Below are 27864 nucleotides of genomic sequence, written 5' to 3'. Positions count from 1 at the left end.
GGACATGAGGTCATGCTGCAAAATTGTAGGGAGGGAGAGTAAGAGGAAATATAATGAAGTCTATTTAACGAGGAATAAAAACCAAACAAAGTCTTACACACACTTTTTACGATCCAGTTTTCATGCCTATATTGAGAGCAAGCAGAAGAAAGCCTCTCCCTCACCTTTTCTAAATGTATATTAACAAAGGAATAAAACAGTTTTCCTGGCTAGAAGATGGATCAGGTGAGTCCCTTCTTAGGATAAAACTTTTACTAAAGCCAATAGGCTACATCACCTTTGCTTGAGTTGCTTTTCTTTTGCACTTAAATAATCATATTGGGGGAAAAGGTGGGATTCCATGACAACCATTGATTTTATTTTAATTCTGCCAGCAGCTCATGTACAAATCTCAAACCAGGGCTTCCCAAACCTGGTCAGGGGACCCTTCAGTAAACTGAGTTTTCAGGCTATTCAAAATGAAAATGCAAATGATGGAGCTGTGCATACAAATTTATCACAGGTATTTTCACAGACAAACAGTCTTGAAAAGCCATGTCTGACACCCATTTTGCCCCACTCTTGACTGGACCCTGTGATAGCAAAAAAAAAAAAAAAAAGTCTGCCCACACATTCTCAGAAGATTTAATACAAAATGTGTTTTGCATTAACTAACCTACAGGGTCCTTTTGTAAAAAGGATTACCATAAACTGGCAAGATTTTCCCAATCACTTCCACACCCACACAAAGCTTTGCTCATTTCAAAATACTTTTATCATACAAACAGAAAAAGATGCTTCTCATCTAACTAAATAGAATGTAAATGCATTAATGAGTGCAGCTGCTGATTGAAGAGAAGTTCATATACAGCATCCAGCTTTTGCTAGGATTCTCAGTAGAGAAACTGTTCAGGACAGCCTCCAACTCAAAGAAAGGGGAGCCTCCAATGATCTTGATGGTGGCTGCTGTTGTACTCTGTTCTGTGTACTGGACCTTAAACGATTGAATACCTTGTCTGAAGGAGCAAGTGCTTTTTTTTTTTTTTTTGCAGCAACAGAAAAATTAAGAAGTTGAATTTTGGAATCAAAACATTTCCAGTCTGTCTTCTTAAAAAAAAAAAAAAAGAAAGAATGCATTGCCACAACAGTGTTAAGAGTTCACCTTTCATCTCTTCTCTAGCTTTTTGAATTTGGCTTCTATGGGAAGAAGAAAATACTAAAATCAATAAAAACATGGTCATTGGCAAATACACAGAATACGTTTGTACAGTTCCAGTAAAGCTGGAAGCAGACTTAGTTACAAGGCTTCTGTTGTGATTTTAAGTGGAAGAAAAATCCATGACAATCTTCTAAAGACATGACAATCCCAGGCACACTTAACATACATTTTTATAATAAATAAATAAAATTCCCAAAACCTTTTCAGGAGTATGGAATGCTATAGGGACCAAAAACAGAAAAAAAAACCCTTACCTTTTTATACAGCAAATATTCACCAATACATTCTATCTAAAAGCTTGAGAAATATTAAATCACTTTTGTTCATTCTTCCCTTATATACCATATTCCTGATCCATTAAAGGACCATCCCACAATCAGATACAACCTAAAATACATAATTAAGTGCCTCCTAAAACACATAATAGGTTCATGTGCTCTGTCTATTTTGACCCACCAAGTCAAACAATCATGGTCATAATGGTGGTTATTTTAGAGCTCTAGTCATGTTTTGGACATCTAAAAAACATCACTTAGATATCCATACAGCATAGACATCTAAATCCTGATTTTACAAAGCCAGAATATGGACGTCCATGTCCAAAAAGATGACTGGCCATATTTAGACTTGGTACTTGGCATGTCTAGGTTACAGAAAGGTTATCTAGACTGTAAGCTCTTTGAGCAGGGATTGTCTTTTTTGTGTATGGTGTACAGCGCTGCGTATGCCTTGTAGCGCTATAGAAATGTTAAATAGTAGTAGTAGTGCTCTGATTGAGCAATTTTCCACTGAATGCAGTGGGGTGGGGGAGTCACAGCAGATATTTTTTAGGGTTGCATTTTGTGAGCAATTTTCCACTGAAAGCAGTGGGGGGGGGGGGGGGGGGGGGGGGGAAGTCACAGCAGGTATTTTTTTTAAGAGTTGCATTTTGTTTAAAAATTTTAATCACACAAAGGTAATTATTTGATTACTGCAGCTCCCTGTGACTTTGGGTAGGACACGTAACCCTCCATTGCCCCAGGTATAAAATACATAAACTGTTTCGATTGTAACCACAGAAAAGTGGTATATAAGATCCCATCTCCCTTTCCTTCTCTAAAGGACCGACTCTCCTTCCCTCCCTCCCCAGATCCAGCATCTCTTCCCTCCTTCCTCCCTCTCCATTATCTCTCGCACTCTTCCCTTCCTCCCTCCCACTGTCCAGCACCACCATGAGCAGTGATGCAAACTTGGCAGTGAGCAGTACCAAGCTTTTCTTGTGGCTGGTGGAGCTCACCACCTTGGCCACAGCTTCCACCAGTGGCCTTCCAGTTCTGCTGCCATGTCAGCCACCTTCAACACCCCCCCCCCCCCACTGGCCTACCTTAAAAGTGGTCTTCTGTTAGTACTTGGAAGAGGTAGTACACACACACTGCCTGCAGCCTGCTTCAAAGCTTTCCCTCTGGCCTATCCTGCCTCATCTGACATAAGTAATGCCACACTGGAAAAAGACCAAGGGTCCATCGAGCCCAGCATCCTGTCCACGACAGCGGCCAATCCAGGCCAAGGGCACCTGGCAAGCTTCCCAAACGTACAAACATTCTATACATGTTATTCCTGGAATTGTGGATTTTTCCCAAGTCCATTTAGTAGAGGTTTATGGACTTGTCCTTTAGGAACCGTCTAACCCCTTTTTAAACTCTGCCAAGCTAACCGCCTTCACCACGTTCTCCGGCAACGAATTCCAGAGTTTAATTACGCGTTGGGTGAAGAAACATTTTCTCCCATTTGTTTTAGTTTCATCGCATGCCCCCTAGTCCTAGTATTTTTGGAAAGCGTGAACAGACGCTTCACATCCACCTGCTCCACTCCACTCATTATTTTATATACCTCTATCATGTCTCCCCTCAGCCCTCTCTTCTCCAAGCTGAAAAGCCCTAGCCTCCTTAGTCTTTCTTCATAGGGAAGTCGTCCCATCCCCGCTATCATTTTAGTCACCTTTCGCTGCACCTTTTCCAATTCCACTATATCTTTCTTGAGATGCGGCGACCAGAATTGAACATAATACTCAAGGTGCGGTCGCACCATGGAGCAATATAACGGCATTATAACATCCTCACACCTGTTTTCCATACCTTTCCTAATAATACCCAACATTCTATTCGCTTTCCGAGCCGCAGCAGCACACTGAGCAGAAGGTTTTCAGTGTATTATCGACGACACCCAGATCCTTTTCTTGGTCCGTAACTCCTAACGTGGAACCTTGCATGACGTAGCTATAATTCAGGTTCTTTTTTTCCCCACATGCATCAACTTGCACTTGCTCACATTAAACGTCATCTGCCATCTAGCCGCCCAGTCTCCCAGTCTCGTAAGGTCCTTCTGGAATTTTTCACAATTCTGCCGCGAGTTAACGACTGTGAATAACTTTGTGTCATCAGCAAATTGAATTACCTCGCTAGTTACTCCCATCTCTAAATCATCTATATATATATAAAAGGCAACCCCAACGTTCTGAAGCCTCCACGGAAGTTGAGGCGCCCGAGATATCCGGTGTGCCCTGGAGTATCTGCACCGCCCTCGCGTCAAAACGTCATGACGTCGAGGGCGGAGCTATTGACATTCGAGGGCCGAAACGGCTCACAGCGAACAAGGCAAGTAGCTTCGAGGGACGGAGGGAGGGGGCCCCTTGCTAGCGCCCGTTTCATTCTGCTCAGAAACGGGCATTTTTTCCTAGTTTATAAATATAATAAAAAGCAGAGGTCCTAGCACAGACCCCTGAGGAACCCCACTAACTACCCTTCTCCATTGTGACTACTGCCCATTTAACCCCACTCTCTGTTTCCTATCCTTCAACCAGTTTTTAATCCACAATAGGACTTTTCCTGTTTCTGAATTGGCAGGATGGGTCAGAGGTAAAGCTTCAGACCGGACTGCAGGCAGCGTATATGCACTGCTGCCACTGCTGAGGACCAACAGAAGACCACCTTTGAAAGTAGATCAGCATGCCCGGGGGGGGAGGGGGGGGGGAGGGGGGTGCGATATTACACTGAGCACAGGGGTTAGAGAAGACGGGAGATGCTGCAACTGCAATTAACTTGCAGCCCTAATATTTTTTCTGTCCCTGGAGAGCTCACAATTAAAATAAATAAATAAATAAATAAAAAAGATTACAACAGCTAAAATGGGAGTTGAACCTGCCCTGGTTCTCAGCCACTTGCTTTAATTATTAGCTAGTGGTTCCCAAAACTGGTCCTGGAGGTACCCCAGCTAGTCAGGTTTTCAGCATTTCCACAATGAATATTCATGAGAGAGATTTGCATGCACTACCGCCCCTGCATGCAATATTCATTGTGGGTATCCTGAAAACCTGAATGGCTGGGGTGCCTCCAGGACCAGGTTTGGGTACCACTGCATTAGGCTATTCATCTGTGTGGCCATTCTATATTGTATGCTCCTATGCTGCCACAAACACATCCATGCCCCTTTATTTTGCCTTGCTCATAGTTTGGACATTTCAGTGTTTTAAAATGGCTGTTCATGCTGGACTTAGCCCCAGCATTTGGATATCCATGTCTCATGTATTTTAGAACAGGCTGAGTGGGCAGATCCTGTTCTAAAATAGGAATCAGCTCTGATGGCCAACTGATAGTTTAAATACTCTGGCAGCAACACGCAAAAGCTTTTATTTTTTTGTAAAAATGTGTTTCTCACATAAAACCATGTTTAACAGTTGCCCTATCCATGGTCAGTATACAGGGAAAGTACACGACTTCTAGATGCACAAAAAAATGGTAGATTTTGGTCAGGAGAGCAAAACCTCATTTTGAAACCTGTGTGCACTTTCATCATCTTACTTCACACCTGCCTTCATGCACCTATATAGTGAATACCAGCTCTGCTACAAGTTCCCCCTTTGAAAATGAGTTTACTATCCCTGTGGGGTTTCAAAAGTGCTCTCCACATCTATTTCAATAGAAATATATCCCCCTCCCATGACTGAGGAAAACCAAAATGTGGAATACTTCCCAATAATTTTTGGTTACATCCAAACCTCTTACACAGATGAAGAGGCCATGAATCTTCTCAATTATGTAAGAATTTTCATTTTAGAAAATATTTTAAAACCAATTAATCTCCCCCCTCCCCCCCAAAGTCTGGCTAGAGCAGGAGGCTGAGAACCAGGGAAGCCCAGTTTAAATCTCACTACGACTCCTTGTGATCTTAGGCAATTCATTTAACTCTTGATTACCTCAGGTAAAAACAGACTGCGAGCCCTTCAAGGCCAGAAAAAATACCTACTATATCTGAATGTGACCCACCTTGAGCTACAATTGGAAAAAAAGGTGATAAATCCAAATCCTGTTCAATATTTTGGTTTGCAATATTAACAGGAGCTGGTGAGGAAATTGCTAGGTAAAAAATAATTGCAGTTTTATGCTAGATCTCTGCATTAGAAGGTTCTGGCCTTTGAAACCTAGTAAAAAAAAAACCATATTGTTAGTCCAGTTAAACCCTCCAACTAAAAATATATAATTCCTAATTATCACCTTTCACATGGACCAACTTGGCAACCACACTACATTACAAAACAAATAGTGATCCTTTTATAGGTAGGTAAGCAATGAAAGTCCTAAAAATGATGAAAGGGAGGAAAAAGCCTCAAGAAGCTTACAGCTATCAGTTGGTAAAATAGAACTTCATCACTGGCAAAATACTGGAAGCTTCTTGAGGCTTTTTCCTCCCTTTCATCATTTTTAGGACTTTCATTGCTTACCTACCTATAAAGGATCACTATTTGTTTTGTAATGTAGATAGATATTGAAGGTTCTTTTCCCATACAAAATATTTTCTATAGGATGAACCACACTACATTAGTCATCACTGTAAGCATTCAGCAGCAATTTACTTTTTCACTAGGAAGACGTACAAAGAAAAAAAGTACCAAGCTTTTTTGAATACGCATCCAACTTGTACGCAGCATGTTCAAGCGCAGCTACTTGTTCTTCAATCTGATTGATTGTTCTAAATATGGCTGGAGACTGGCATCTTTAAGGAAAATAAAAACAGCTGGTTAAAATCAGTCTATTTCATTTCATCATCCTTTGTGCAAGTTGTTTTATTAAACGTCTTCAACATCATCTCCTGAGTTGGTCTGTCCATCAGTCAAGCCTCTACTTTTGTTGATTTGCTTTACTTTCCATGGAGGGTACTCCTGCCCCCCTTGGTTCTATCATCCTGTAACCAGCATGTGTTTTCTCGCATCAATCCTTGGTTATAAACCGTAAGGTTCAAGCTTTTGAAAGCTGGAAGTTAGGAGGCTAAAGGAGCTTGTAAGATATATAAAGTAACTTTCTTCTTCTGAAAAGCAAAAGGAGACATAGGCAGACCTTCAGCTTATGTTAAATTCTTAGCAGTCCTTCAAGTATCTGAATAGGAGAATCATTCAGAAGAACCCAAGGAATATACAAACCCAACTGTGAGGTAATGCATGCTGTAAGTCTGGACAAAGGACCTAGTCTTATTTTTTCATTTTCTTCCTGGCAAATGCCTTCAAGAATTCAGCAAGAAAAACGGAAGACCCTTAAAAAGTTGTAGTTGGCAACTGCACCTGAAATTCATGAGAGTGAATGAGGCCCCATGATTACAAGCTGCACAACAGTATGGGACTCTTTTGAGGATCCAGTTAGTAAACCGCACAATGCTTCAGCCATGACTGTTGCTGTTAAATGGCTCGATCCACAAAATTCAGCATAGGCAAGAAACACTACTCCAAAGTTCTACCATTAGTGTAGTGCAAAGACAGAACAAAAGAAAAAGTGCAATCCAGCAAAATTATTTGTAATTAATGGCACAAGACTTTTCATAGGCAGCCAGATGTCAAAGATTTTACTCACAAAAATGTATTTTCATCCATTTGACTTTACCTCCTAGACGCTGCACAGATCTTGATATATTAAGTTTTATATAGTCGTCAACACTCAAAAATGATGCGAGCATGCACACTGCAAGAAGTGTTCTTGAGATTGCAAAGTATACAGGTGCTGTGGAGTATGATGGGGGGGGGGGGGGGGGGAGACACTGTGTAGCCTTATCTCAATTTAAGCAAGCTGGGATCTCTAAGGGAGAGGAAGGGATAGTAGATTGCGTGGATAGGCCATATGGTCTTTATCAAAATACTCTTGTTAAATCACAAGAGGATTGTGAAAAATTCCAGGAAGACATTATGAGTAATGGGAGCAAGTGCAAAATAACGCATGTGGAGAAGAGGAACCCAAACTATAGCTATGTGATGCAAGGCTCCACCGCCCAGGAATAGGATTTAGGTATCATCGCTGATCATGTGTTGAAACCCTCTGCTCTGTGTGCAGTACTGGCTAAGAAAGCAAATAGGTTAGGAATTATTAGGAAAGGAATGGAGAACAAAATTGAGATTAATATAATGCCTGTGTATCACTCTGTGATGCAACCACAGCTCAAATACTTTGTGTAATTTTGGTCACTGCATCTAAAAAAGGAAACAGCAAAATTAGAAAGGAACAGAGAATGGCAATGAAAATGACAAAGGGGATGGGATGACATCCCTAGGATATAAACCTAAAGAGGCTAGGGCTCTTCAGCCTGCAGAAAAGACAGCGGAGAAGAGATATGGATAAAGGTCTATAAAATACTGAGTGGAACAGAATGGGTAACATGCATCAATTGTTATTCTTTCCAAAAATACAAGGACTAGGGGGCATGCAATGAAGCTACTTAATACATTTAAAACAAATCTAAGAATATTTCTTAAAATCAACATGTAATTAAACTCTGGGAATTTGTTGCCAGAGAATGTGTTAAAAGCAGTTAGCTTAGCAGGGTGTAAAAAAAAGGTTTGGACACGATCCTACAAGAAAGGTCCACAAGCCATTATTAAGATGGATTTGGGAAAATCCACTGCTTATTCCAGGGATAAGTAGCAAAAAAGTCTGTTTTACTCTTGGGATCTTGCCAGGTACTTCTGACCTGGATCAGCCACTGTTAGTAACAGGATACTGGGCTTGATGGACCTCTGTCCCATTAAGGCAATGCTGATGTTCCCATCTGCATTCATTTTTGTATGTTTCTGTAATGCTTCTACCTTTCCGCAGGAGAAAGAGAAGCAATGGCTAAGACAGCCACAGCAATTTGAAGTGAAAAGTACGGGGACATAGGTCAGGCTTGGCAATAATTTTAGGGGTTAATTTTCAAGCAGGCTATAATCAACATTCACCACACAGCATAGTGATCAGAAGGTACAGCTGTGATATTATAGATCCTGGATCACTGTTTGGGAGCTTTAGCTGGTCAATACTTCCCTTTTTTCAAACTCTCTGGGGCAAGAACATTGTAAACCTGTTAAAATATCTTGTGAAGGACTATGTACACCGATTACGATAGCAAAATTATAATAAAACAGGGAAGGGGCAGGAGGGTATAAGGAAATTATAATAATCAAATCAGCATTAAATGGTTACCAACCACAAGCACAAACGAAAGATTCACTTACAGAAGTGTACAGAGGCCCTTAAAGATTAAAATTCCCAGATTTACCACAAAAGGGGCCCTATTTATTAAGCTGTGTGGGAACTTCAAAAGGTCTATGTTAACTGTGGAATTCTCAGTACCTTTCCATTCTAGTAGAGAAAAATTTAATGTGCATTAACTGAATGACAGTTAGCCAAACCTGTTGAGGTGGCATTATAGATGGGCCGACTGGAAAGTCCATTTGGCCTATGTTTCATTATCTGCTACATTAACAGTCAATATCCAGTAACCTGCTCTGCATTAACTATAAGGCAAATCCCCACTCATTCCTATCCTTTCCATATAAGGCAGATACCACTGAAGTTTCCACATGCCAAGTGCAACATTAACACGGGGGCCACACTAACAGAGCTAAGAAAATAGAGGCCTCTGGATTTTGTCACTTACATTTTTGGTTCAAGTCCTTTAGGTTTCGACTAATATTCATAGCAATATCCTTCATTTCCATATATTTCAAACTAGTTAGTTTGTTCATGTTTTCCAGAAGCTTATAGTCTTCACTGGTGGCTGAAAAGAAAAATAAATAAAAAGCTTACTTTTTTTTTAGAAACAGTGATATCACACTTCCTCAGATGTGCTATAAAAAGGTCCACTGATTTTATTCCAGTGGCTACATGTAGGCGTAAAGGCCATAACCAAAATGCAAATAGAGGCACATAAGATTTGGCCAATGTAATGGTATAAGGGTACATAAACCTAGCTGAGCACCAACAGTTCTAATACAATCCTTGGGAACTGGATCTCTATCATGAATCAACAGTCCAGCAGCAGAGCTCTTGCAGTTCACTGAAATTCAACAGAAAGTGTATTTATCCTGCTAGTCAGAAGAAACTTCCTGTAATTCTTAAGTCAGATGTACCCTTTGGCTTCAGGTAGGTGATTGCCATCCCCCTATATTTGCTGGTTGTATAAAAAGAAAGATGAAAATACTTTCTCACACACATTTTACTATCCAGGAGATCTGTGTGTGAATTAAGGTAGCCATACTCCTTCAAAAGGAACATCAAAGTGTGAATTGCTAAACAGGAACTCATTCCACCCCCTCCACCCCCAAAGCCTGAAGAATGGCTCACCACAGGTGTCACCAAACTTCTCTTCTGAAGTTATCCTGTCTTTGTTTTCTCTCACCCCCCACAGCAGTCAATTAATTGAATTTATGCAGCCATTCTCGCTCCCTTTCCATATCCTGCCCTGCACTTTATTCTTTGTATTCCCCATCCATACCTCAATAATTGATCAATCTATAAAAAGGTGCCACCTGCCTGTCAACTATCCAAATGCGTTTCTCTTCTAGAAAGAAAATTACCATATTTCCATGCAATAACATGTGGAAATTACATATGCAAGTAATAAGTACATGCATGTAATGCACAATCATGAATCACCCAATTAAGATGTTTGTACTATCTGAATGGGAAGAATGGCTACAGATAGGAACACATACTTTTTACTGCCAGCTAGGTGTTTGAGATGAGCCACGTATGCCGAAGTATGCAAATTTTAATTTTTAAAATTCATAAACTCACACTATCTAAAATTTAGGAAGCGTACAAAAAATACACACAATACAATTAAACAGCACAAAAAACTAGGTCATCAATATATAACATTTCAGCTTACTGCAAAACTCCTTTACCATCATTTACTGAATACCATCATAGGCTTGTTAGAACAGAAATGTTCTTAAAAATCTCTAGCTCTCAAATTACAAGGTAAATTGTGCCATTAATATAAAAAAATAGAGTTCGAACCTAACAAAATGAAGAAACATCTAGTGTACCACCTAGTCTAGATGGCTGGTATGTATGTAAGTAAACTGGGCCATTATTATTAATTTTAAAAATTAAAAAAGAATTATATCCGATTCCTGACTCTATTCTCAGTCAATGAAGCTTAATTAATGTAGGGTAATGTGATCATATTTTTTGAGATGCCACCTATCATTCGAGCAGTGGTGTTCTGAGCAATTCGTGACAATCTCAAACTCTTGTAGGTAGACCCAAAAGAAACCCATTGCAATAGTAAAAGAGGAGTAAAGACTTTGCACCACATTCCTAAAACTACCTGGACTTAGATAATCTTTCAACAAAATAAAGCTGGAAACAATCTGAAACAGATTTAAGAGAGCTAGAATATCAGGTCAACAGCAGTTTGAAAAAGTAAGAGACAGTGACAAAGAAGACAACAGCACTGATGATGCTGGCAGGGTCATGACAGAAGAATGTCTGCAGGCAGCACTTCAGTATTTCAATGATGATAGTGAAAATTAAATTGACTTTGAAGGTTTTGATGATGATTAAGGACATTATTTATGCCTTTGAGGATAGTCTGTGTTAGAGAAATACACCTACAGGTATTTATTTATTTAGATTTTGCTCACACCTTTTTCAGTAGTAGCTCAAGGCAGTGACGAAGGAAGGGGGGGGGCGGTGGAGCGGTCCGCCACGGGTGCACGCCACTGGGGGGGTGTTGGCTCGCTGGTTCCCTGCTCTTTCTGCCCCGGAACAGGTTACTTCCTGTTCCGGGGCAGAGAAAGCAGGGAAGCAGCAGAGCCGATGCAGCTCCCAGTGACGTGCACTGGGGGCGGATCAGCCCTCCCGCTGCAAGGTAAGAGTGCGTTTCGGGGGGGGGGGGGGGGGGGGTGCACCGTGCCCGTGCTGCATCCGGGGGGGGGGGGGGGGGGGGGGTGTGCGCAGCGGCGACCCGCCCCGGGTGTCAGGCACCCTTGCTACGGCACTGGCTCAAGGTGAGTTACATTCAGGTACTCTGGATATTTCTCTGTCCCAGGAGGGCTCACAATCTAAGTTTGTACCTGAGGCAATGGAGGGCTAAGTGACTTGCCCAAGATCACAAGGAGCAGAAGTGGGATTTCACCCGGCCACCTCTGGATTGCAAGACCGGCGCTCTAACCACTACTCCTTCACTCCACTAAATTCTTGTTAGCCATAAAGTAGGCTAAAAGTTTGTTATACTGTAAAAAGTTTCTCAATAATATTTTGTTACATCATTTATAGCTAGGCCTTGGCAGGAATGTAGCAGCTGAAGTTTCCATATTGTCCAAATTTGTTCATCTGTTTCTTTTATTTCATGTCCAGGACAAAAATAAAATTATCATTATTAACACAACTACTTCCCTTGTTCTTTGAGTGCGGAACGCAAGTGGTAAAAATAAACTGGTATAACGTATGCACATAGTCTCTACAAATTAAAAAAAAAAAATTATGTCAAAATGCATATAAGATGCACATTATCCCTCGGATCATATAGTGCGCTTAGATTTTGAGCCAAAATCGGTACAGATTCTATAACACCACATGTAACTTAATTGGTTTAACAAGCTAATGAGCAGTGATATCAGCACTTAAAAGCAATAATGAGCACTAATTGGCATTGATTAGAATTTAGGTAAACAACTTGTTAAGCGTATTCTATAATGATGTGTGCGCAAAAAGGGGCATGGTTATAGGCGTAGAAATGGGCATTTCGTGGGCATTCTGAAATTTAGGTGCACTAGCGCGCAGGGATTTACACCATGTTTTCGCTGGTATAAATGGGTGCGCATAGATTTAGGTACTGAAATATCAACTACGTGTATTCTATAATCAGCGCCTAAATCTAGGCATCGTTTATAGAATATGCTTAGTTGGCACTGATTTCAAGCATCGATTTTTTTTTAAGCATCATATACAGAATCTCCTCCTATGTGTGTGAAAATATAGTAATCTGTTCCATTTTTGAACTTCAGGTTGAAATCACTTATAAAATTGCAATCATATGTACCAGATTCATTTGCAGAGGAGAAGAAAGTGCACATGTCTATGGCACTTCCAATGATCTTAGGAATGGTTTGTTGAATGTTCTCGCTGAACACTGTTCTTCAAAATCAAAAAGTACAAGATGGCAACATATCAGTCATGCTATCAATCATGGTCACAAATGGAACAGTATCTCCAGTATTTAGGCAACAGGGGCTGCAGTGTTTTCTAAACATGGTGTTAAGATAAATGAAATGAAGAAGCCAATCCAATCAGTAAGTTCATTCAAAAGTTTACAAAACAAACACCCAACTTTATTCAGATGGGGGGGGGGGGGGGGGGGTGGGGTTACCTCAAGGCATTGCTGTCTGAATGGGAACATCTGGAAGAAGTTGGAAAGCAGTGGGGTAAACTGAAAGGAGCTATTGTCAGGGCAACAAACCTTTTGTAAGGAAAGTAAATAAAAGTAAGAGAAAAAAAGAGCCTGCTTTGGTTCTCAAAAGTAGTAGCTGAAAAGGTAAGGAAAAAGGAAGTTACAAGAGATCGCAGAAAGAGGAAAACGGGTGACAATATCTGGAAAAGCTAAGAAGCTGGTAGAGTAGTCAGGAAAGCAAAGATGCAAGTGGAAGAAAAAATAACCAATTTGGAAAATGGGGGGTAGGGACATAACATTTTTTAGATATGTTAGTGGATAGGAGGAAGAGCAAAAGTGGCATTGTGAGACTCACATGTGAAGGGTAGGAATATGTAGATGCTGATAAAAGATAAGGCAGAATTGCTTCACAAATATTTCCGTTTTGTGTTCACAGCTGAAGGGCTGGGAGGAGGACTGCAGAAGACAAACACAAATAGGAATGGAGGGGTGGTAGTCTCTGAAAATGCAGAGTCATGAATTTGGGCTGCAAAAACCCGAGGAAACAGTACATAGTAACATAGTAGATGACGGCAGAAAAAGACCTGCACGGTCCATCTAGTCTGCCCATGATAAACTCATATGTGTATACCCAGTGCTTTTTTTGTAGAAAAAAAGGTGCCGGTACTCATTATGGGCGGGGTCACCACATATGGCTCCACCCCAATGATAGCCACACCCACATTAACCACACCCCCTATACCAGCCATGGCGCATATAAACAGACATTGAAAATATTATAGTACTATAGGAGAAAAAAATAACGTGATTTTTTTTCATGATAAATAATCTCTGTAAGCTCTTACAGCTCCAGTATACCCAGTGCAAAATAAGACAGCCAATGTAAATTCTCAAATTGGACATATTACAAACACTAAAATGAAAATAAAATGATTTCTTTCTACCTTTGTTGTCTGGTGACTGTTTTTCTTTCCATATTGGTCCCAGTCTGTGATTCTGCTTTCCTTGTTTTCGCTTAACTCTTCTGTGCCATTTGTCATTTTTGTCTCCTTTTTCTTTGCTTTCTTCAATATTTTTCAGGCTCTCTCTCTGTCCAGATTTAATTCATTCTTACTATCCATTCTTTAATTTCCTTCATCTACCTGTGGCTTTTCATCTTTTCCTCACCCTTGTTCTCCCCATGCCCCTTCCTCTTATTCTCCAGTCTTTCTCTATTCCCCTTTTCCATCCAGCAGCTCTGCTTTCTCTCCCCATCCTTCCAGTGTCTCCCCTATTTCTTTCTGCATTCTTCCATCCAGCGTCTTCCCCCTCTCTCTCCCCATCCTTCCATCTGTTTTCCCTCTCTCTCCCCATCCTTCCATCTGTGTTTTCCCTCTCTCTCCCCATCCTTCCATCTGTTTTTCCCCTCTCCCCAATCCTTCCATCTGTTTTTCCCTCTCTCTCCCCATCCTTCCCTCTGTTGGTTTCCCTCTCTCTCCCCAATCCTTCCCTCTGTTGGTTTCCCTCTCTCCCCAATCCTTCCCTCTGTTGGTTTCTCTCTCTCCCCAATCCTTCCCTCTGTTGGTTTCCCCTCTTTCCCTCTCTCCCCAATCCTTCCCTCTGTTGATTTCCCTCTTTCTCTCTCTCCCCAATCCTTCCCTCTGTGGTTTCCCCCTCTTTCCCTCTCTCCCCAATCCTTCCCTCTGTTGGTTTCCCTCTTTCCCCAATCCTTCCCTCTGTTGGTTTCCCTCTTTCCCTCTCTCCCCAATCCTTCCCTCTGTTGGTTTCCCTCTCTTCCCAATCCTTCCCTCTGTTGGTTTCCCTCTTGCTCTCTCTCCCCAATCCTTCCCTCTGTTGGTTTCCCTCTTTCCCTCTCTCCCCAATCCTTCCCTCTGTTGGTTTCCCTCTCTCCCCAATCCTTCCCTCTGTTGGTTTCCCTCTTTCTCTCTCTCCCCAATCCTTCCCTCTGTTGGTTTCCCTCTTACCCTCTCTCCCCAATCCTTCCCTCTGTTGGTTTCCCTCTTTCCCTCTCTCCCCAATCCTTCCCTCTGTTGGTTTCCCTCTCTCCCCAATCCTTCCCTCTGTTGGTTTCCCTCTTTCCCTCTCTCCCCAATCCTTCCCTCTGTTGGTTTCCCTCTTTCCCTCTCTCCCCAATCCTTCCCTCTGTTGGTTTCCCTCTCTCCCCAATCCTTCCCTCAGTTGGTTTCCCTCTTTCTCTCTCTCCCCAATCCTTCCCTCTGTTGGTTTCCCTCTTTCCCTCTCTCCCCAATCCTTCCCTCTGTTGGTTTCCCTCTTTCCCTCTCTCCCCAATCCTTCCCTCTGTTGGTTTCCCTCTCTCCCCAATCCTTCCCTCTTTCCCTCTCTCCCCAATCCTTCCCTCTGTTGGTTTCCCTCTCTCCCCAATCCTTCCCTCTGTTGGTTTCCCTCTTTCCCTCTCTCCCCAATCCTTCCCTCTGTTGGTTTCCCTCTTTCCCTCTCTCCCCAATCCTTCCCTCTGTTGGTTTCCCTCTTTCCTTCTCTCCCCAATCCTTCCCTCTGTTGGTTTCCCTCTTTCTCTCTCTCCCCAATCCTTCCCTCTGTTGGTTTCCCTCTTTCTCTCTCTCCCCAATCCTTCCCTCTGTTGGTTTCCCTCTTTCCCTCTCTCCCCAATCCTTCCCTCTGTTGGTTTCCCTCTTTCCCTCTCTCCCCAATCCTTCCCTCTGTTGGTTTCCCTCTTTCTCTCTCTCCCCAATCCTTCCCTCTGTTGGTTTCCCTCTTTCCCTCTCTCCCCAATCCTTCCCTCTGTTGGTTTCCCTCTTTCTCTCTCTCCCCAATCCTTCCCTCTGTTGGTTTCCCTCTTTCCCTCTCTCCCCAATCCTTCCCTCTGTTGGTTTCCCTCTCTCCCCAATCCTTCCCTCTGTTGGTTTCCCCCTTTCTCTCTCCAATCCTTCCCCCCCACCCCCCGCGACACTCCGGGCGAGTCCTGCACTTAGTTTTTTTTTTTTTAAGACTCAGAACGTGCGAACGATGCAGCTGGCAGCGATTGAAAGAGGCTGTCTGGGCTGGCATCTGCGTCGGAGCTTCCCTTACCCTCTGCGAGTCCCGCCTTCGTTGTTACAACTTCCTGTTTCGCGGGACTCGCAGAGGGTGAGGGAAGCTCCGACGCAGACGCCAGCCTCTTTCAATCGCTGCCGGCTGCATCGTTCGCGCGTTCTGAGTCTTAAAAAAAAAACCTAAGTGCAGGACTCGCCCGGAGTGTTGCGGGAGGGGGCGGGGCAGGCAAAAAAAAGGTGCCGGTATGCCGTACCGTTGTGTACCGGCACAAAAAAAGCACTGTGTATACCTTACCTTGATTTGTACCTGTCTTTTTCAGGGCACAGACCGTATAAGTCTGTCCAGCAGTATTTCCCGCCTCCCAACCACCAGTCCCGCCTCCCATCACCGGCTCCGGCACAGACCCCGTATAAGTCTGCCCTCCCCCATCCTAGCCTCTCAACCACCAACCCCTCTTCCCCCCGCCACCCAATTTCAGCTAAGCTTCTGTGGATCCATTCCTTCTGCACAGGATTCCTTTATGCCTGTCCCATGCATGTTTGAATTCCGTTACCGTTTTCATCTCCACGGAATGCCCGCGGGAGGGCATTCCAAGCGTTCACCACCCTCTCCGTGAAGAAATACTTCCTGACATCTTTCCTGAGTCTGCCCCCCTTCAATCTCATTTCATGTCCTCTCGTTCTACCGCCTTCCCATCTCTGGAAAAGATTCGTTTGCGGATTAATACCTTTCAAATATTTGAACGTCTGTATCATATCACCCCTGTTCCTCCTTTCCTCCAGAGTATACATGTTCAGGACAGCAAGTCTCTCTTCATACGTCTTGGAACGCAACTCCCATACCATCCTCGTAGCTTTTCTTTGCACCGCTTCCATTTTTTTTTTAACATCATTCGCAAGGTACGGCATCCAAAACTGAACACAATACTCCAGGTGGGGCCTCACCAACGTCTTATACAGGGGCATTAAAACCTCCTTTCTTCTGCTGGTCACACCTCTCTCTATACAGCCTAGCAACCTTCTCGCTATGGCCACCGCCTTGTCGCACTGTTTCATCGCCTTCAGGTCCTCAGATACTATCACCCCAAGATCCCTCTCGCCGTCCGTGTCTATCAGGCTCTCCCCACCTAACACATACGCCTCCCTTGGATTTCTACTCCCTAAGTGCATCACTTTGCATTTCTTCGCATTGAATTTTCATTGCCAAATGTTAGACCATTTTTTCAGCTTCTTCAGATCTTTTTTCATGTTTTCCACTCCCTCCGGGGTGTCCACTCTGTTGCAAATCTTGGTGTCATCCGCAAAAAGGCAAACTTTACCTTGTAACCCTTCGGCAATGTCACTCACAAATATATTGAACAGAATGGGCCCCAGCACCGATCCCTGAGGCACACCACTACTCACCTTTCCCTCCTCCGAGCGAACTCCACCCTCTGGCGTCTGCCCGGCAACCAGTTCCTAATCCAGTTCACCACTTCGGGTCCTATCTTCAGCCCTTCTAGTTTATTCAAGAGCCTCCTGTGGGGAACCGTGTCAAAAGCCTTGCTGAATCTAAGTAGATGACGTCCATAGCACGTCCTTGATTTAATTCTCCTGTCACCCAGTCAAAGAATTCAATGAGATTCGTTTTGGCACGATTTCCCTTTGGTGAAACCATGTTGTCTCAGATCTTGTAACTTATTGGCTTCAGGAAATTCCCTATCCTTTCCTTCAGCATGGCTTCCATTACTTTTCCAATAACCGAAGTGAGGCTTACCGGCCTGTAGTTTCCAGTTTCTTCCCTATCATCACTTTTGTGAAGAGGGACCACCTCTGCCATTCTCCAATCCCTCGGAACCTCTCCCGTCTCCAAGGATTTATTAAACAAATCTTTAAGAGGACCCGGGTGAAGAATGTTTGTGCACGAAAGAGAAGTGGGACATGGGTGTGATCGTATGTGATGTATCTTAAGGTGGCCAAACAGGTAGAAAAGGTGACAGCAAAAGCTAAAAGGATTCTTGGGTACACAGGGAGAAGAATGGACAATAGGAAAAAGGAGAAGGAAGTGATGATGCCCCTGTATAAGACTCTGGTGAGACCTTATTTAGAATATTATGTACCATTCTGGAGACCGCATCTTCAAAAAAGATAAACAGGATGGAGTTGGTCCAGAGGGCAGCTACTAAAATGGTGAGTGGTCTTTGTCATAAAGTGTATCAGGACAGACTTAAAGATCTCAAGACGTATTCTTTGAAATAAAGGCAGGAGATGGGAGATACGATAGACATTTAAATACCTACATGGCATAAATGCACAGGAGGAGAGTCTCTTTCAATTGAAAGGAAGTTCTGGAACAAAGAGGCACAGGAAGGTAAAAGGGGATAGACTCAGAAGGAAATACATCTTCATAGAAAGGGTAATTAATTCGTGGAACGGCCTTCCAGTGGAAGTGGTGGAGATAAAAAGAGTATCTGAATTCAAGAGAGCTTGGGACACGTTCATAGGATCTCTAAAGCAGTGTTCAATGGCATGGATGGACAGACTGGATAGGCCATAGGGTCTTTATCTACCTACATTTTTCTATGCTTACTACTTTACCCATCTCAAATGCTGTTACAACTTTGGTTACTGTAAAAAAAATGGTTATAAAGTTGGATTTGAAAAATAAAGCACCAAATACTTTTACCAGGCTTCACAAAATGATCCATATTTTCCACAAAATAAAAGCCAAGAATATGGGGTAACAACATGAACTTGGAGGGAGGAAGGCTGAGGGGTAATATGAGGAACTTTTTTTTTACTCAGCAAATAGTAAGATGCTGAAATAGTATGTCAGTAGAGTCAAAAGGAACCCATTATGACAGCATAAGCAAGCTTGGGACACCTATAAAGGGTATGGTAAGGAGCAATGGGTAAATAGGCATGGGAGGAAGGGCCTAGTTACTCAAATAGTTCTTGAAATTTTACATGCTCAAATTACACAGGGCCAAAAAGAGGAGACAGACAACTCATACAGACACCGCAGAAAAACCATCAGTAATAGCTTTCAGTTATTAATAGTCCGAGCTTGGACATCAATGAGCCAAGAAACTGCATTAGTTTTTTTGTTTTTTTTTTTCTTTCAGTATTCAATTGTTCACAAAATAAATTAAGTGTCAGTGAATTGTTTGCAGGGTGAGGGAGGGCATAAAACACAAGGTTAAGGTAGCTGTGATTGCTGGAAGCAACTGTATGCTAAATTACATCCTTTTTGATAGCAGGGAATATTTCACAGCAAAGCATTTGAACAGCTCTCACTGCTAAACAAGATTTGTGTGTATCAGCAAAACAATTATGCAGTAAACTGTAAATTCAAGAAAATGCTTAAAATATTTTTTTCTAATCTTTCTGTGAGGCACATTTCATAATTAAGAACACAGATACTTTCGTATGCATATTTTATGATAATTTAGAAAAAGAGCCTACCCAGGCAGCGTCTTTTTCTAAATCAGCTTAAAGGATGAGCAGTAAAAATGCCTGGGCACCTTACCCCTGGTTATTTAGTGCAAGCAGCCTTGGAAAAATTGTGCAGCACTGTTTTAATCCCTGATCAAAGCATACACCTGCATAAATGCTAAAGGAGAAAGGCTGTGGAAGCCTATGTGTACTTTTCGCCTGGCTGGGAAAGGGTAGTTTTCAGACACGGCCATCTAAACAAATTAAACTTTTACACAGATAGTTGCTTTGAATACTGTGTTTGCCCTGGCTGATTTTTTGGGTCTTCCATTCTCTTAAGATTGCCTTTTCAGACCTATTTTCCTCTCCTTCCTCTGAATTTTCTGAGCCTCTCTCTCCTCTTTCCGCAGCTTTCTCACCTCCTTCCTCCCCTTTTCCTGCAGAATCTCTGGTGGTCCTTACCCTTGCTATTAGCACACACCTGCTGAATTCAGGAGCGATTCTTCCCACCTATGTAAAAATCTTTTCTTCCATGCTCTGCCAGCAAAAAGGATTTTGCATCACTACTAATGTATTGCCAACCCCCCCCCCCCCCCACCCGTCTCATCTTTTTAAATGTGGAATGGGAAAATTGTTCCCTGTGGATAGTAAGACTATCTCAGATCCTTAACTGTTATGTCACTATTTCCAAACTGAATCACATTTCATTAAAAATATTCTAATAAAAAAAACAGATTATAAAATTTGGGTTTGCACTGACTTTTAAAAGTCTAAGAAATCTTTACTCAGCTCTATCAACATAGTAGATATTTCATTTCTTGCAGGACTTACTTACCAGTCAGTTCGCCCGTTAAGTAAATTGCCATTTTGTTGAACATATCCTTACAAAGTTCCCCAACATCAGCTTCTGCAGGCTCAGTTGCTTCTTCAGCAGTTTCTACTACAGTCTCATCTAATTCAATACCAAAATGAACAAAAACAAACAAAAAAAGAAACCCAGAATGAGATACTTTAACACATCACTGTACATATATAGTAGTTAAGAGCATTTGCTGTTTTTCACTCTCTTCTCCGACACTGCTCTTGTCTTACTCTCATAGGTTTTTTTTTTTTTTAGCAGCTGCTACCACAACACTGTATAGATACACATTAGAATGGAAAAGCCTGCCATATCCACATCTACTCTGACATAGATAGATATGCAGCAGAGTGAAAGGCCTCATGCTGCACCTGTCCTGCAGCTCTGGTGGCAAACAGAGCAAGAAAGGATACTGTTGGCTGCCACAGTACAGGGAAGGGGAAAAAAACAGGAGGAAGGTGGGGGCTGGGGATGCCAGACTATGATATGGGGAAGAAAGGGAGCAGAGAGAAAGAGAAAGAAAGAGAAAGAGAGAGAAAAAGACTTGCCAATGGGGGTGGAGGGGAAGTGAGGAGATACTAGACTAGTTAGACTAGAAGGGAGATGCAGGGCATAGTGGAACCATGAGGGAGAGGAAGAGAGAAAGGGATGGGGGTAGCAAGGAAATAAATGAGAGGAAGATGGAAAAAAAAGAGCTGCGAAGGTGGTTAAAAGGGGATAGATATGAGTGGATGGGGATAAGGGACTGGAGGTTATGACCAACAGGGGCCCTTCAGTGGGGCTGATGAGGTGATGAGAAACAGAAGGAAGTAGATGAGAGCTAGGATGAGGGAGAGTACAGAGTTGAAATGTAGTAATAGGGACTGGGTGAAAGGCTGAAAAGAAAAAACTGGAGGGCTGAAGCATACCTATTCATAGCCATTCCAATAAATCTGGATGATTTTTATTCTCTGTAATAATTGTGGTGCTTTAGTTTCAAGGCCAATCATCTGGAGACTAAAGGCTTGTCCTATATGTCATCAACTCGCTAGTTTAAAACAGGGCTCAATAAAGTAAAGCAGGAATTAGATACACTTAAAGCAGCTTCAAATACTCCACAAAATCATACTGCACAGAATCAAGCCAAATTCACACCACTGCCTCAAAGGATAAAACCACCTAAGAATAGATAGTTCACGGTAGGCTCAGGCAGACTTCGTTATGTAACACAGAAGCATCCGCCCTCACAAGTGTTGCCCCTACAGAATTCTTTTGCTCCATTACAGCACTGTGATGATCCTGAAAATAGAACGGAGGCGGAAGGAAAAGCAATGAAGGTGAAACAAAAAGATAGGAAGGTACCCAAAGGGATAAGACACCCCCAAATCGCAAATGTTGAAACACATACCAGGAAATGTAGATGGAAAGCGATGACCACAAATGCTCACAGTCTAAGCAATAAAGTTCATGACCTTCAAGCCCTGATGTTGGAGGCAGACTCAGACATTGTTGCAATCACAGAGACATGGCTAAATGGTTACCATGAATGGGATGCAAACATACCAGGCTATAATCTATTTAGGAAGGATAGAGATGGTTGTAAAGGTGGAGGAGTAGCTCTGTATGTGAGAAATGATATCACGGCGACTGAAATGACAGGGACCTGGGGAAAAGAAGAAACAATATGGATCACCTGAAAAAGAGATGATAGAACCTCTGTCCATGTGGGTGTTGTCTACAGACCCCCGACACAACTGGAGGAACTAGATAAGGATCTGATCGTGGATATTCAAAAGTTAGGAAAGAAGAGAGAGAGGTGCTGTTGCTGGGAGATTTCAATCTGCCGGATTAGATTGGAAGGTTCCGTCTGCAAAATCAGAAAGCAGTAGAGCGATCGTGGATGCTTTTCAAAGTGCTCTGCTCAGACAAATGGTGATGGAACCCATGAGGGAGGGAGCGATGCTGGATCTGGTGCTCACAAATGGGAATAATGTGTCAAATGTCCGAGTGGGTGCTCACCTGGGCAGCAGTGACCATCAAACGGTTTGGTTTGATATGACAGCTGAAGTGGAGGGCGGCCACTCAAAACTCAAAGTCCTGGATTTCAAGCATTCTGACTTTAGTAAAATGGGGGAATACCTGAGGAAGGAGCTGATGGGATGGGAGGGCAAATGAGAAGTGGAAGGACAGTGGTCCAGGCTGAAAGAAGCTATAAACAGGGCCACAAACCTTTATGTAAAGAGAGTAAATAAAAGCAAGAGAAAAAGGAAACCGATATGGTTCTCCAAGCAAGTGGCTGAGAAAATAAAGGCTAAAGAGCTGGCATTCCTGAAGTACAGAAAAACTCAAGAAGAGGAATACCGGATGAAACTAAGAGACGCCAAAAGAGAGATACGTCTGGCGAAAGCGCAAGCAGAAGAACAAATGGCTAGAAAGGTGAGGGGTGACAAAAATTTCTTCAGGTATATTAGTGAAAGGAGGAAGACTAAAAAGGGAATTATGAGACTGAAAGATGCTGCAAACCGCTATGTAGAAAATGATGAAGAAAAGGCAAATGTGCTAAACAGATACTTTTGCTCTGTTTTCACAGAAGAAAATCCTGGAGAAGGACCACAATTGACTGACAAAAGTACATATGAGAATGGAGTGGATAGAGCACCGTTCACAGAACAGAGTGTGCATGAACAACTTAAAAATCTAAAGGTTGACAAAGCCTTAGGACCGGACGGGATCCACCCCAGGATATTGAGGGAGCTCAGAGAGGTTCTGGCGGGTCCTCTTAAAGATTTGTTTAATACATCCTTAGAGACGGGAGAGGTTCCGTGGGAGTGGAAAACGGCGGATGTGGTTCCTCTTCACAAAAGTGGTGATAAGGAAGAAGCTGGAAACTACAGGCTGCTAAGCCTTACTTCGGTTATTGGAAAAGTAATGGAAGCGATGCTGAAGGAAAAGGATAGTAAATTTCCTGGAAGACAATAAGTTGCAAGATCCCGGACAACATGGTTTTACCAAAGGGAAAACGTGCCAAACAAATCTCATTGAATTCTTTGACTGGGTGACCGGAGAACTGAATCGTGGACGTGCTATGGATGTAATCTACTTAGATTTCAGCAAAGCTTTTGACACGGATCACCACAGGAGGCTCTTAAAATAAAACTTGATGGGCTGAAAATAGGGCCCGATGTGGTAAACTGGATTAGGAACTGGTTGACGGACAGACCCCAGAGGGTGGTGGTAAATGGAATTCGCTCGGAGGATGGAAAGGTGAGTAGTGGAGTGCCTCAGGGATCGGTGCTGGGGCCGATTCTGTTCAATATATTTGAGTGACATCGCTGAAGGGTTAGAAGGTAAAGTTTGCCTTTTTGCGGATGATACTAAAATTTGTAACAGAGTGGACACCCGGGAGGGAGTGGAAAACATGAAAAAGGACCTACGGAAGCTAGAAGAATGGTCTAAGGTTTGGCAATTAAAATTCAATGCGAAGAAATGCAAAGTGATGCACTTAGGGTGTAGATATCCACGGGAGACGTATGTGTTAAGCGGGGAGAGTCTGATATGTACAGACGGGGAGAGGGATCTTGGGGTGATAGTAGCTGAGGATCTGAAGGCGACACAGTGTGACAAGGCGGTGGCCGTAGCTAGAAGGTTGCTAGGATGTATAGAGAGAGGTGTGACCAGCAGAAGAAAAGAGGTGTTCATGCCCCTGTACAAGTCGTTGGTGAGGCCACACCTGGAGTATTGTGTTCAGTTTTGGAGGCTGTATCTTGTTAAGGATGTAAAAAGAATTGAAGCGGTGCAAAGAAAAGCTACGAAAATGGTATGGGATTTGCGTTACAAGACGTATGAGGAGAGACTTGTACACCTGAAAATGTATACCCTGGAGGAGAGGAGAAACAGGGGTGATATGATACAGACGTTCAAATATTTGAAGGGTATAAATCTGCAAACGAACCTTTTCCAGAGATGGGAAGGCAGTTAAAACGATGAGGACATGAAATGAGATTGAAGGGGGGGCAGACTCAAGAAAAATGTCAGGAAGTATTTTTTCACAGAGCGAGTGGTGGATGCTTGGAATGCCCTCCCGCGGGAGGTGGTGGAGATGAAAACGGTAACGGAATTCAAAAATGTGTGGGATAAACATAAAGGAATCCTGTTCGGAGGGAAGGGATCCTCAGAAGCTTAGCCGAGATTGGGTGGCAGAGCCGGTGGGGGGAGGCGGGGCTGGTGGTTGGGAGGTGGGCCTTGTTCTGGGCAGACTTCTACAGTCTGTGCCCTGAAAATGGCAGAAACAAATCAAGGTCAGGTATACACATAAAGTAGCACATATGAGTTTAAATGGTTGGGTAGACTAGATGGACCGTGCAGGTCTTTTTCTGCCATCTACTATGTTACTATGTTTTTTTTTTTTGTTACATTTGTACCCTGCGCTTTCCCACTCATGGCAGGCTCAATGCGGCTTACATGGGGCAATGGAGGGTTAAGTGACTTGCCCAGAGTCACAAGGAGCTGCCTGTGCCTGAAGTGGGAATCAAACTCAGTTCCTCAGTTCCCCAGGACCAAAGTCCACCACCCTAACCACTAGGCCACTCCTCCACTCCAGATGTTAGATCTGCAAGGAAGGTGACAGGAGATGAAAAGCTGATAGGCAGGTGAAAAGGACAGAAACTGAGGACTAGAGTGTGAGGAGGCAGCTGAATTTTAAGTGGACACAGAGGCAGAAAAGAAAAGGAAAGGAGGGAAAGGGCAACTTCTGAGACAAATGTGGAGGAGAAAAACAGAAATGGCAAATGTTTATAATATTTGAGACTACTCAATGCCAGTGTAGAGACAGCCCTCTGCCAGATCCAGGGAACAAGACACTCACCCAGCCTGACTGAGGCTACTACCGACCACAGGAACTTTATATGGAAACGTGGAACTCAGAGGGAGACAATGACTTCCTTCAGATTCGGAATGGGTCTGAAGGAGCTGCCTTTCTTGGGAACCATGAAATAGATGATACAGTAGCCTCGCCCCTCTTCCTGGTAGGGAACTGGCTCCATAGCCCCATCTGCAGCAATTGCTGTAGGATGACCTTTCCTGCCTCTTTTGAAGAACCGCAGGAAAATGCCATAAAGTCATCAGAAATGGGTTTGATGAACTCCAAGTTGTACTCCTACTGCACTATCTCCAGGATCCACTGGGCAGAGGTGAAGCCTCACTTGTGGCAGAACACGCAGAGTCTGCCACACACTTGTACCACTGATGGGCATGGCTAACCCTCATTGGGATCCCTTGCCAGTGCCAGGTGCCATGGAGGAAGCATCCAGAATTCCTCATCCTCTGAAAGGGCAAGCTGTTCTGAGCCTTCAACATCATGGGGAGGCCTGAGGACTACCTACAGAGCACCTCCCATCCTTTGAGTGTGACCCACTCCCTGAGGGGAGAGATGCTGCATGTTTGCAGTCCTCAGGAGCCACTGAGGCCTGGATTCACTAGGTCCTTCACCAATTTCTCCAAGTTTTCAAGGAGTAACAGACTTCTAAAGGGCAGCTAGCTTAACCGCACCTTTGAGGCCACACTGGCCATCCAGGACTGCAACACATCCATTTATGGGCCACTACTATCAACAGATAGGAGATGCACATAAGAGGCAAAGGCTCACTTAAGGAACTGCTCCACCTGTCTGTCGTATGCATCTTTCAGTGCAGAACCCACTTGACTGGGATTGCTGTTTCCTTGATCACAGCCGTGGCCAGAGCATCCACCTTGGAAATCCAGAATAACTTGTCCAGATCCTTGCAAGGCAAAGGGTAGAGCCTCGTGCCCTGGAGAATACTTTCTGGGGCCTTCTGTTAGGACAACACTTTCTGGGCGAGGGCCCTAAGCAGCAGAAAGGCCTTTGGTAGCCTCTGGAGGCCCTCAAAAATGGGGGTGGGAGGGGGAAAATAAAGCTGAAAAGCTAATTGAAATCATGCTATTTTTTGATGCAGAGGACATGGGTGGAGTGGGCAGGATTCACAACCCTCCATGCTGGTGAGTACTGACCACCATCCATTTTGTAGGCAATAAGGGCTCATGCAGTTTTCCTGCACTAACCAATTAGCACACACACATTTTGGGGTTATCTTGGAATACTGCAGCATTTGTTCAGGCATTCCATTTTTAGCTACATTAGGTGTGCATTAGCACCTAATGCATGCAACTTAGTAACAAGTCCTTGTGTCCAATATGTTTCTAGGAATCTCCAAGGGATGTCTGTCCTCCCTCCCAAATAGCATGGACTGTGGTGGAGTGAGTATGAGTAGACCATTTATTGCTAACATCTCATAAGCCTCCTATTTGGACAAAGAAAAATAATGCAGAAGGAGAGAATTGGGTAGTCTTGGTCTGGATAGTCTGCCACTACTTCTGCAGCAGCGAAAAGGCTGCCAAACAGTTGCATGCCTACCGGGCGTCAGAACTTCCTATTTATTTATATTTGATATTTCACCATATCCTAAACAAGCCTATAAAGCATGCATTTACAAAAAAATCTAAGAGGGAAGAAGGGGGATATGGAAGGAATGATAGAAACAACAGATCGAAGACAACAGGCGAATAAAAGGGAAGACAAAAAGAAAAAAAAAAGCGAAAAGATAAAGGGATAAGAGAAAATATGAAATAAAGAGAGGAGAGACAGCAGATAGGAGATTAAGGCACAATTAGGGGAAGAGGGGTGCGAGAGATTACGTTAGAAAAACAGGAATAATAGAGGAACGGTCACTTTGTCCTCATAACACCAACACCTCGTTGCAGCTAACACCGTAAATTCTGAATGTGGGTCTGTCTGCATGCAGCAAAAATAAGGGTGCAAGCGCATTTGCTTAAGGAGCAGCGCTAGGCTTTTTTTTTTTTTTTTAATAATAATATTGAATTTTCATTAAAAAAAGTATAACACGACATTTTGTTAGTTGGTTACCTGTTAGTTATATGTTTTATTAAGCGTTCTGCTCTTACCTTTCACTCGCAACTCCTTGTCCAACTCTGGACACGGACCCGTTGGTGCCTCCACTTCTGCCATTGTAAGGAACGAGGAGCGCTTCCAACAACTTGCTCTGCAGCCTGCGGATACACCGCTGCTCCCAGGTTGTTTGGATTACTTACTTCCGCAAAGTCCGCGTACCTTACTGTTCCACAGCATCTGATTGGGAAGGGGCTACTTCCGTCCGACGTTCCACAGCACCTGATTGGGCACGGGTTACTTCCGTCTCATTGGGCGTTCAATTTCTCCTGTTTTTTTTTGTATAACTTTATCAAATACAATTTCGTGCACATTAAACAACAGCTATAGAGAGGTCTAGAATATAAAAAAGTATCCCTCTCAAACAAAAGAAAGACTTTCTTCATAAAAATAATTAAAGCACGCCCAAGGCTACAAACTAAGAGACCAATCTAAAAAAATTTATATTCTGAAACTTTCCAAACATTCATTGGCTTTAAATCAGCTGTACTCGGCGACTGTACTGATGGTTTTTACCTGTAGCGGGTCCAGGTAAAACACAGATCCTACGGACCCCGCAATAGCTGGTCTTTGCCGTGATTAATAAATTTTCAAAAATGTTAGGGATTTAAGAGATGCTTTTGTAAACCTGCACTGGTTCTACTAACAGGGAAATTACCACTTTGTGATGAAATGATTACTGTAAGCGAAGTGAGTTGAAGATGAAGCCTAGAAACGCAATTTCTAATTTCTCAGTAGTGAGTTGCTG

General features: G+C 43.0%; 1 protein-coding gene across 1 annotated transcript; it reads right to left on the bottom strand.

The window, feature by feature from the left end:
* Positions 1-968: 968 nt before the first annotated feature.
* Positions 969-27864, bottom strand: BLOC1S2 (biogenesis of lysosomal organelles complex 1 subunit 2). The gene is given in 6 exon segments (XM_030203141.1): positions 969-1176; positions 6123-6197; positions 6200-6226; positions 9131-9250; positions 20132-20248; positions 27113-27864. Coding segments are annotated over 6 exon segments (435 nt in total). The 5' UTR covers positions 27177-27864; the 3' UTR covers positions 969-1144.

Source organism: Microcaecilia unicolor, chromosome 5, assembly GCF_901765095.1.
Source record: "Microcaecilia unicolor chromosome 5, aMicUni1.1, whole genome shotgun sequence".
Classification (NCBI taxonomy): Eukaryota; Metazoa; Chordata; class Amphibia; order Gymnophiona; family Siphonopidae; genus Microcaecilia; species Microcaecilia unicolor.
The sequence above is the reverse complement of the archived record's forward strand: the minus strand, read 5'-3'. Positions and strand labels throughout refer to the sequence as shown.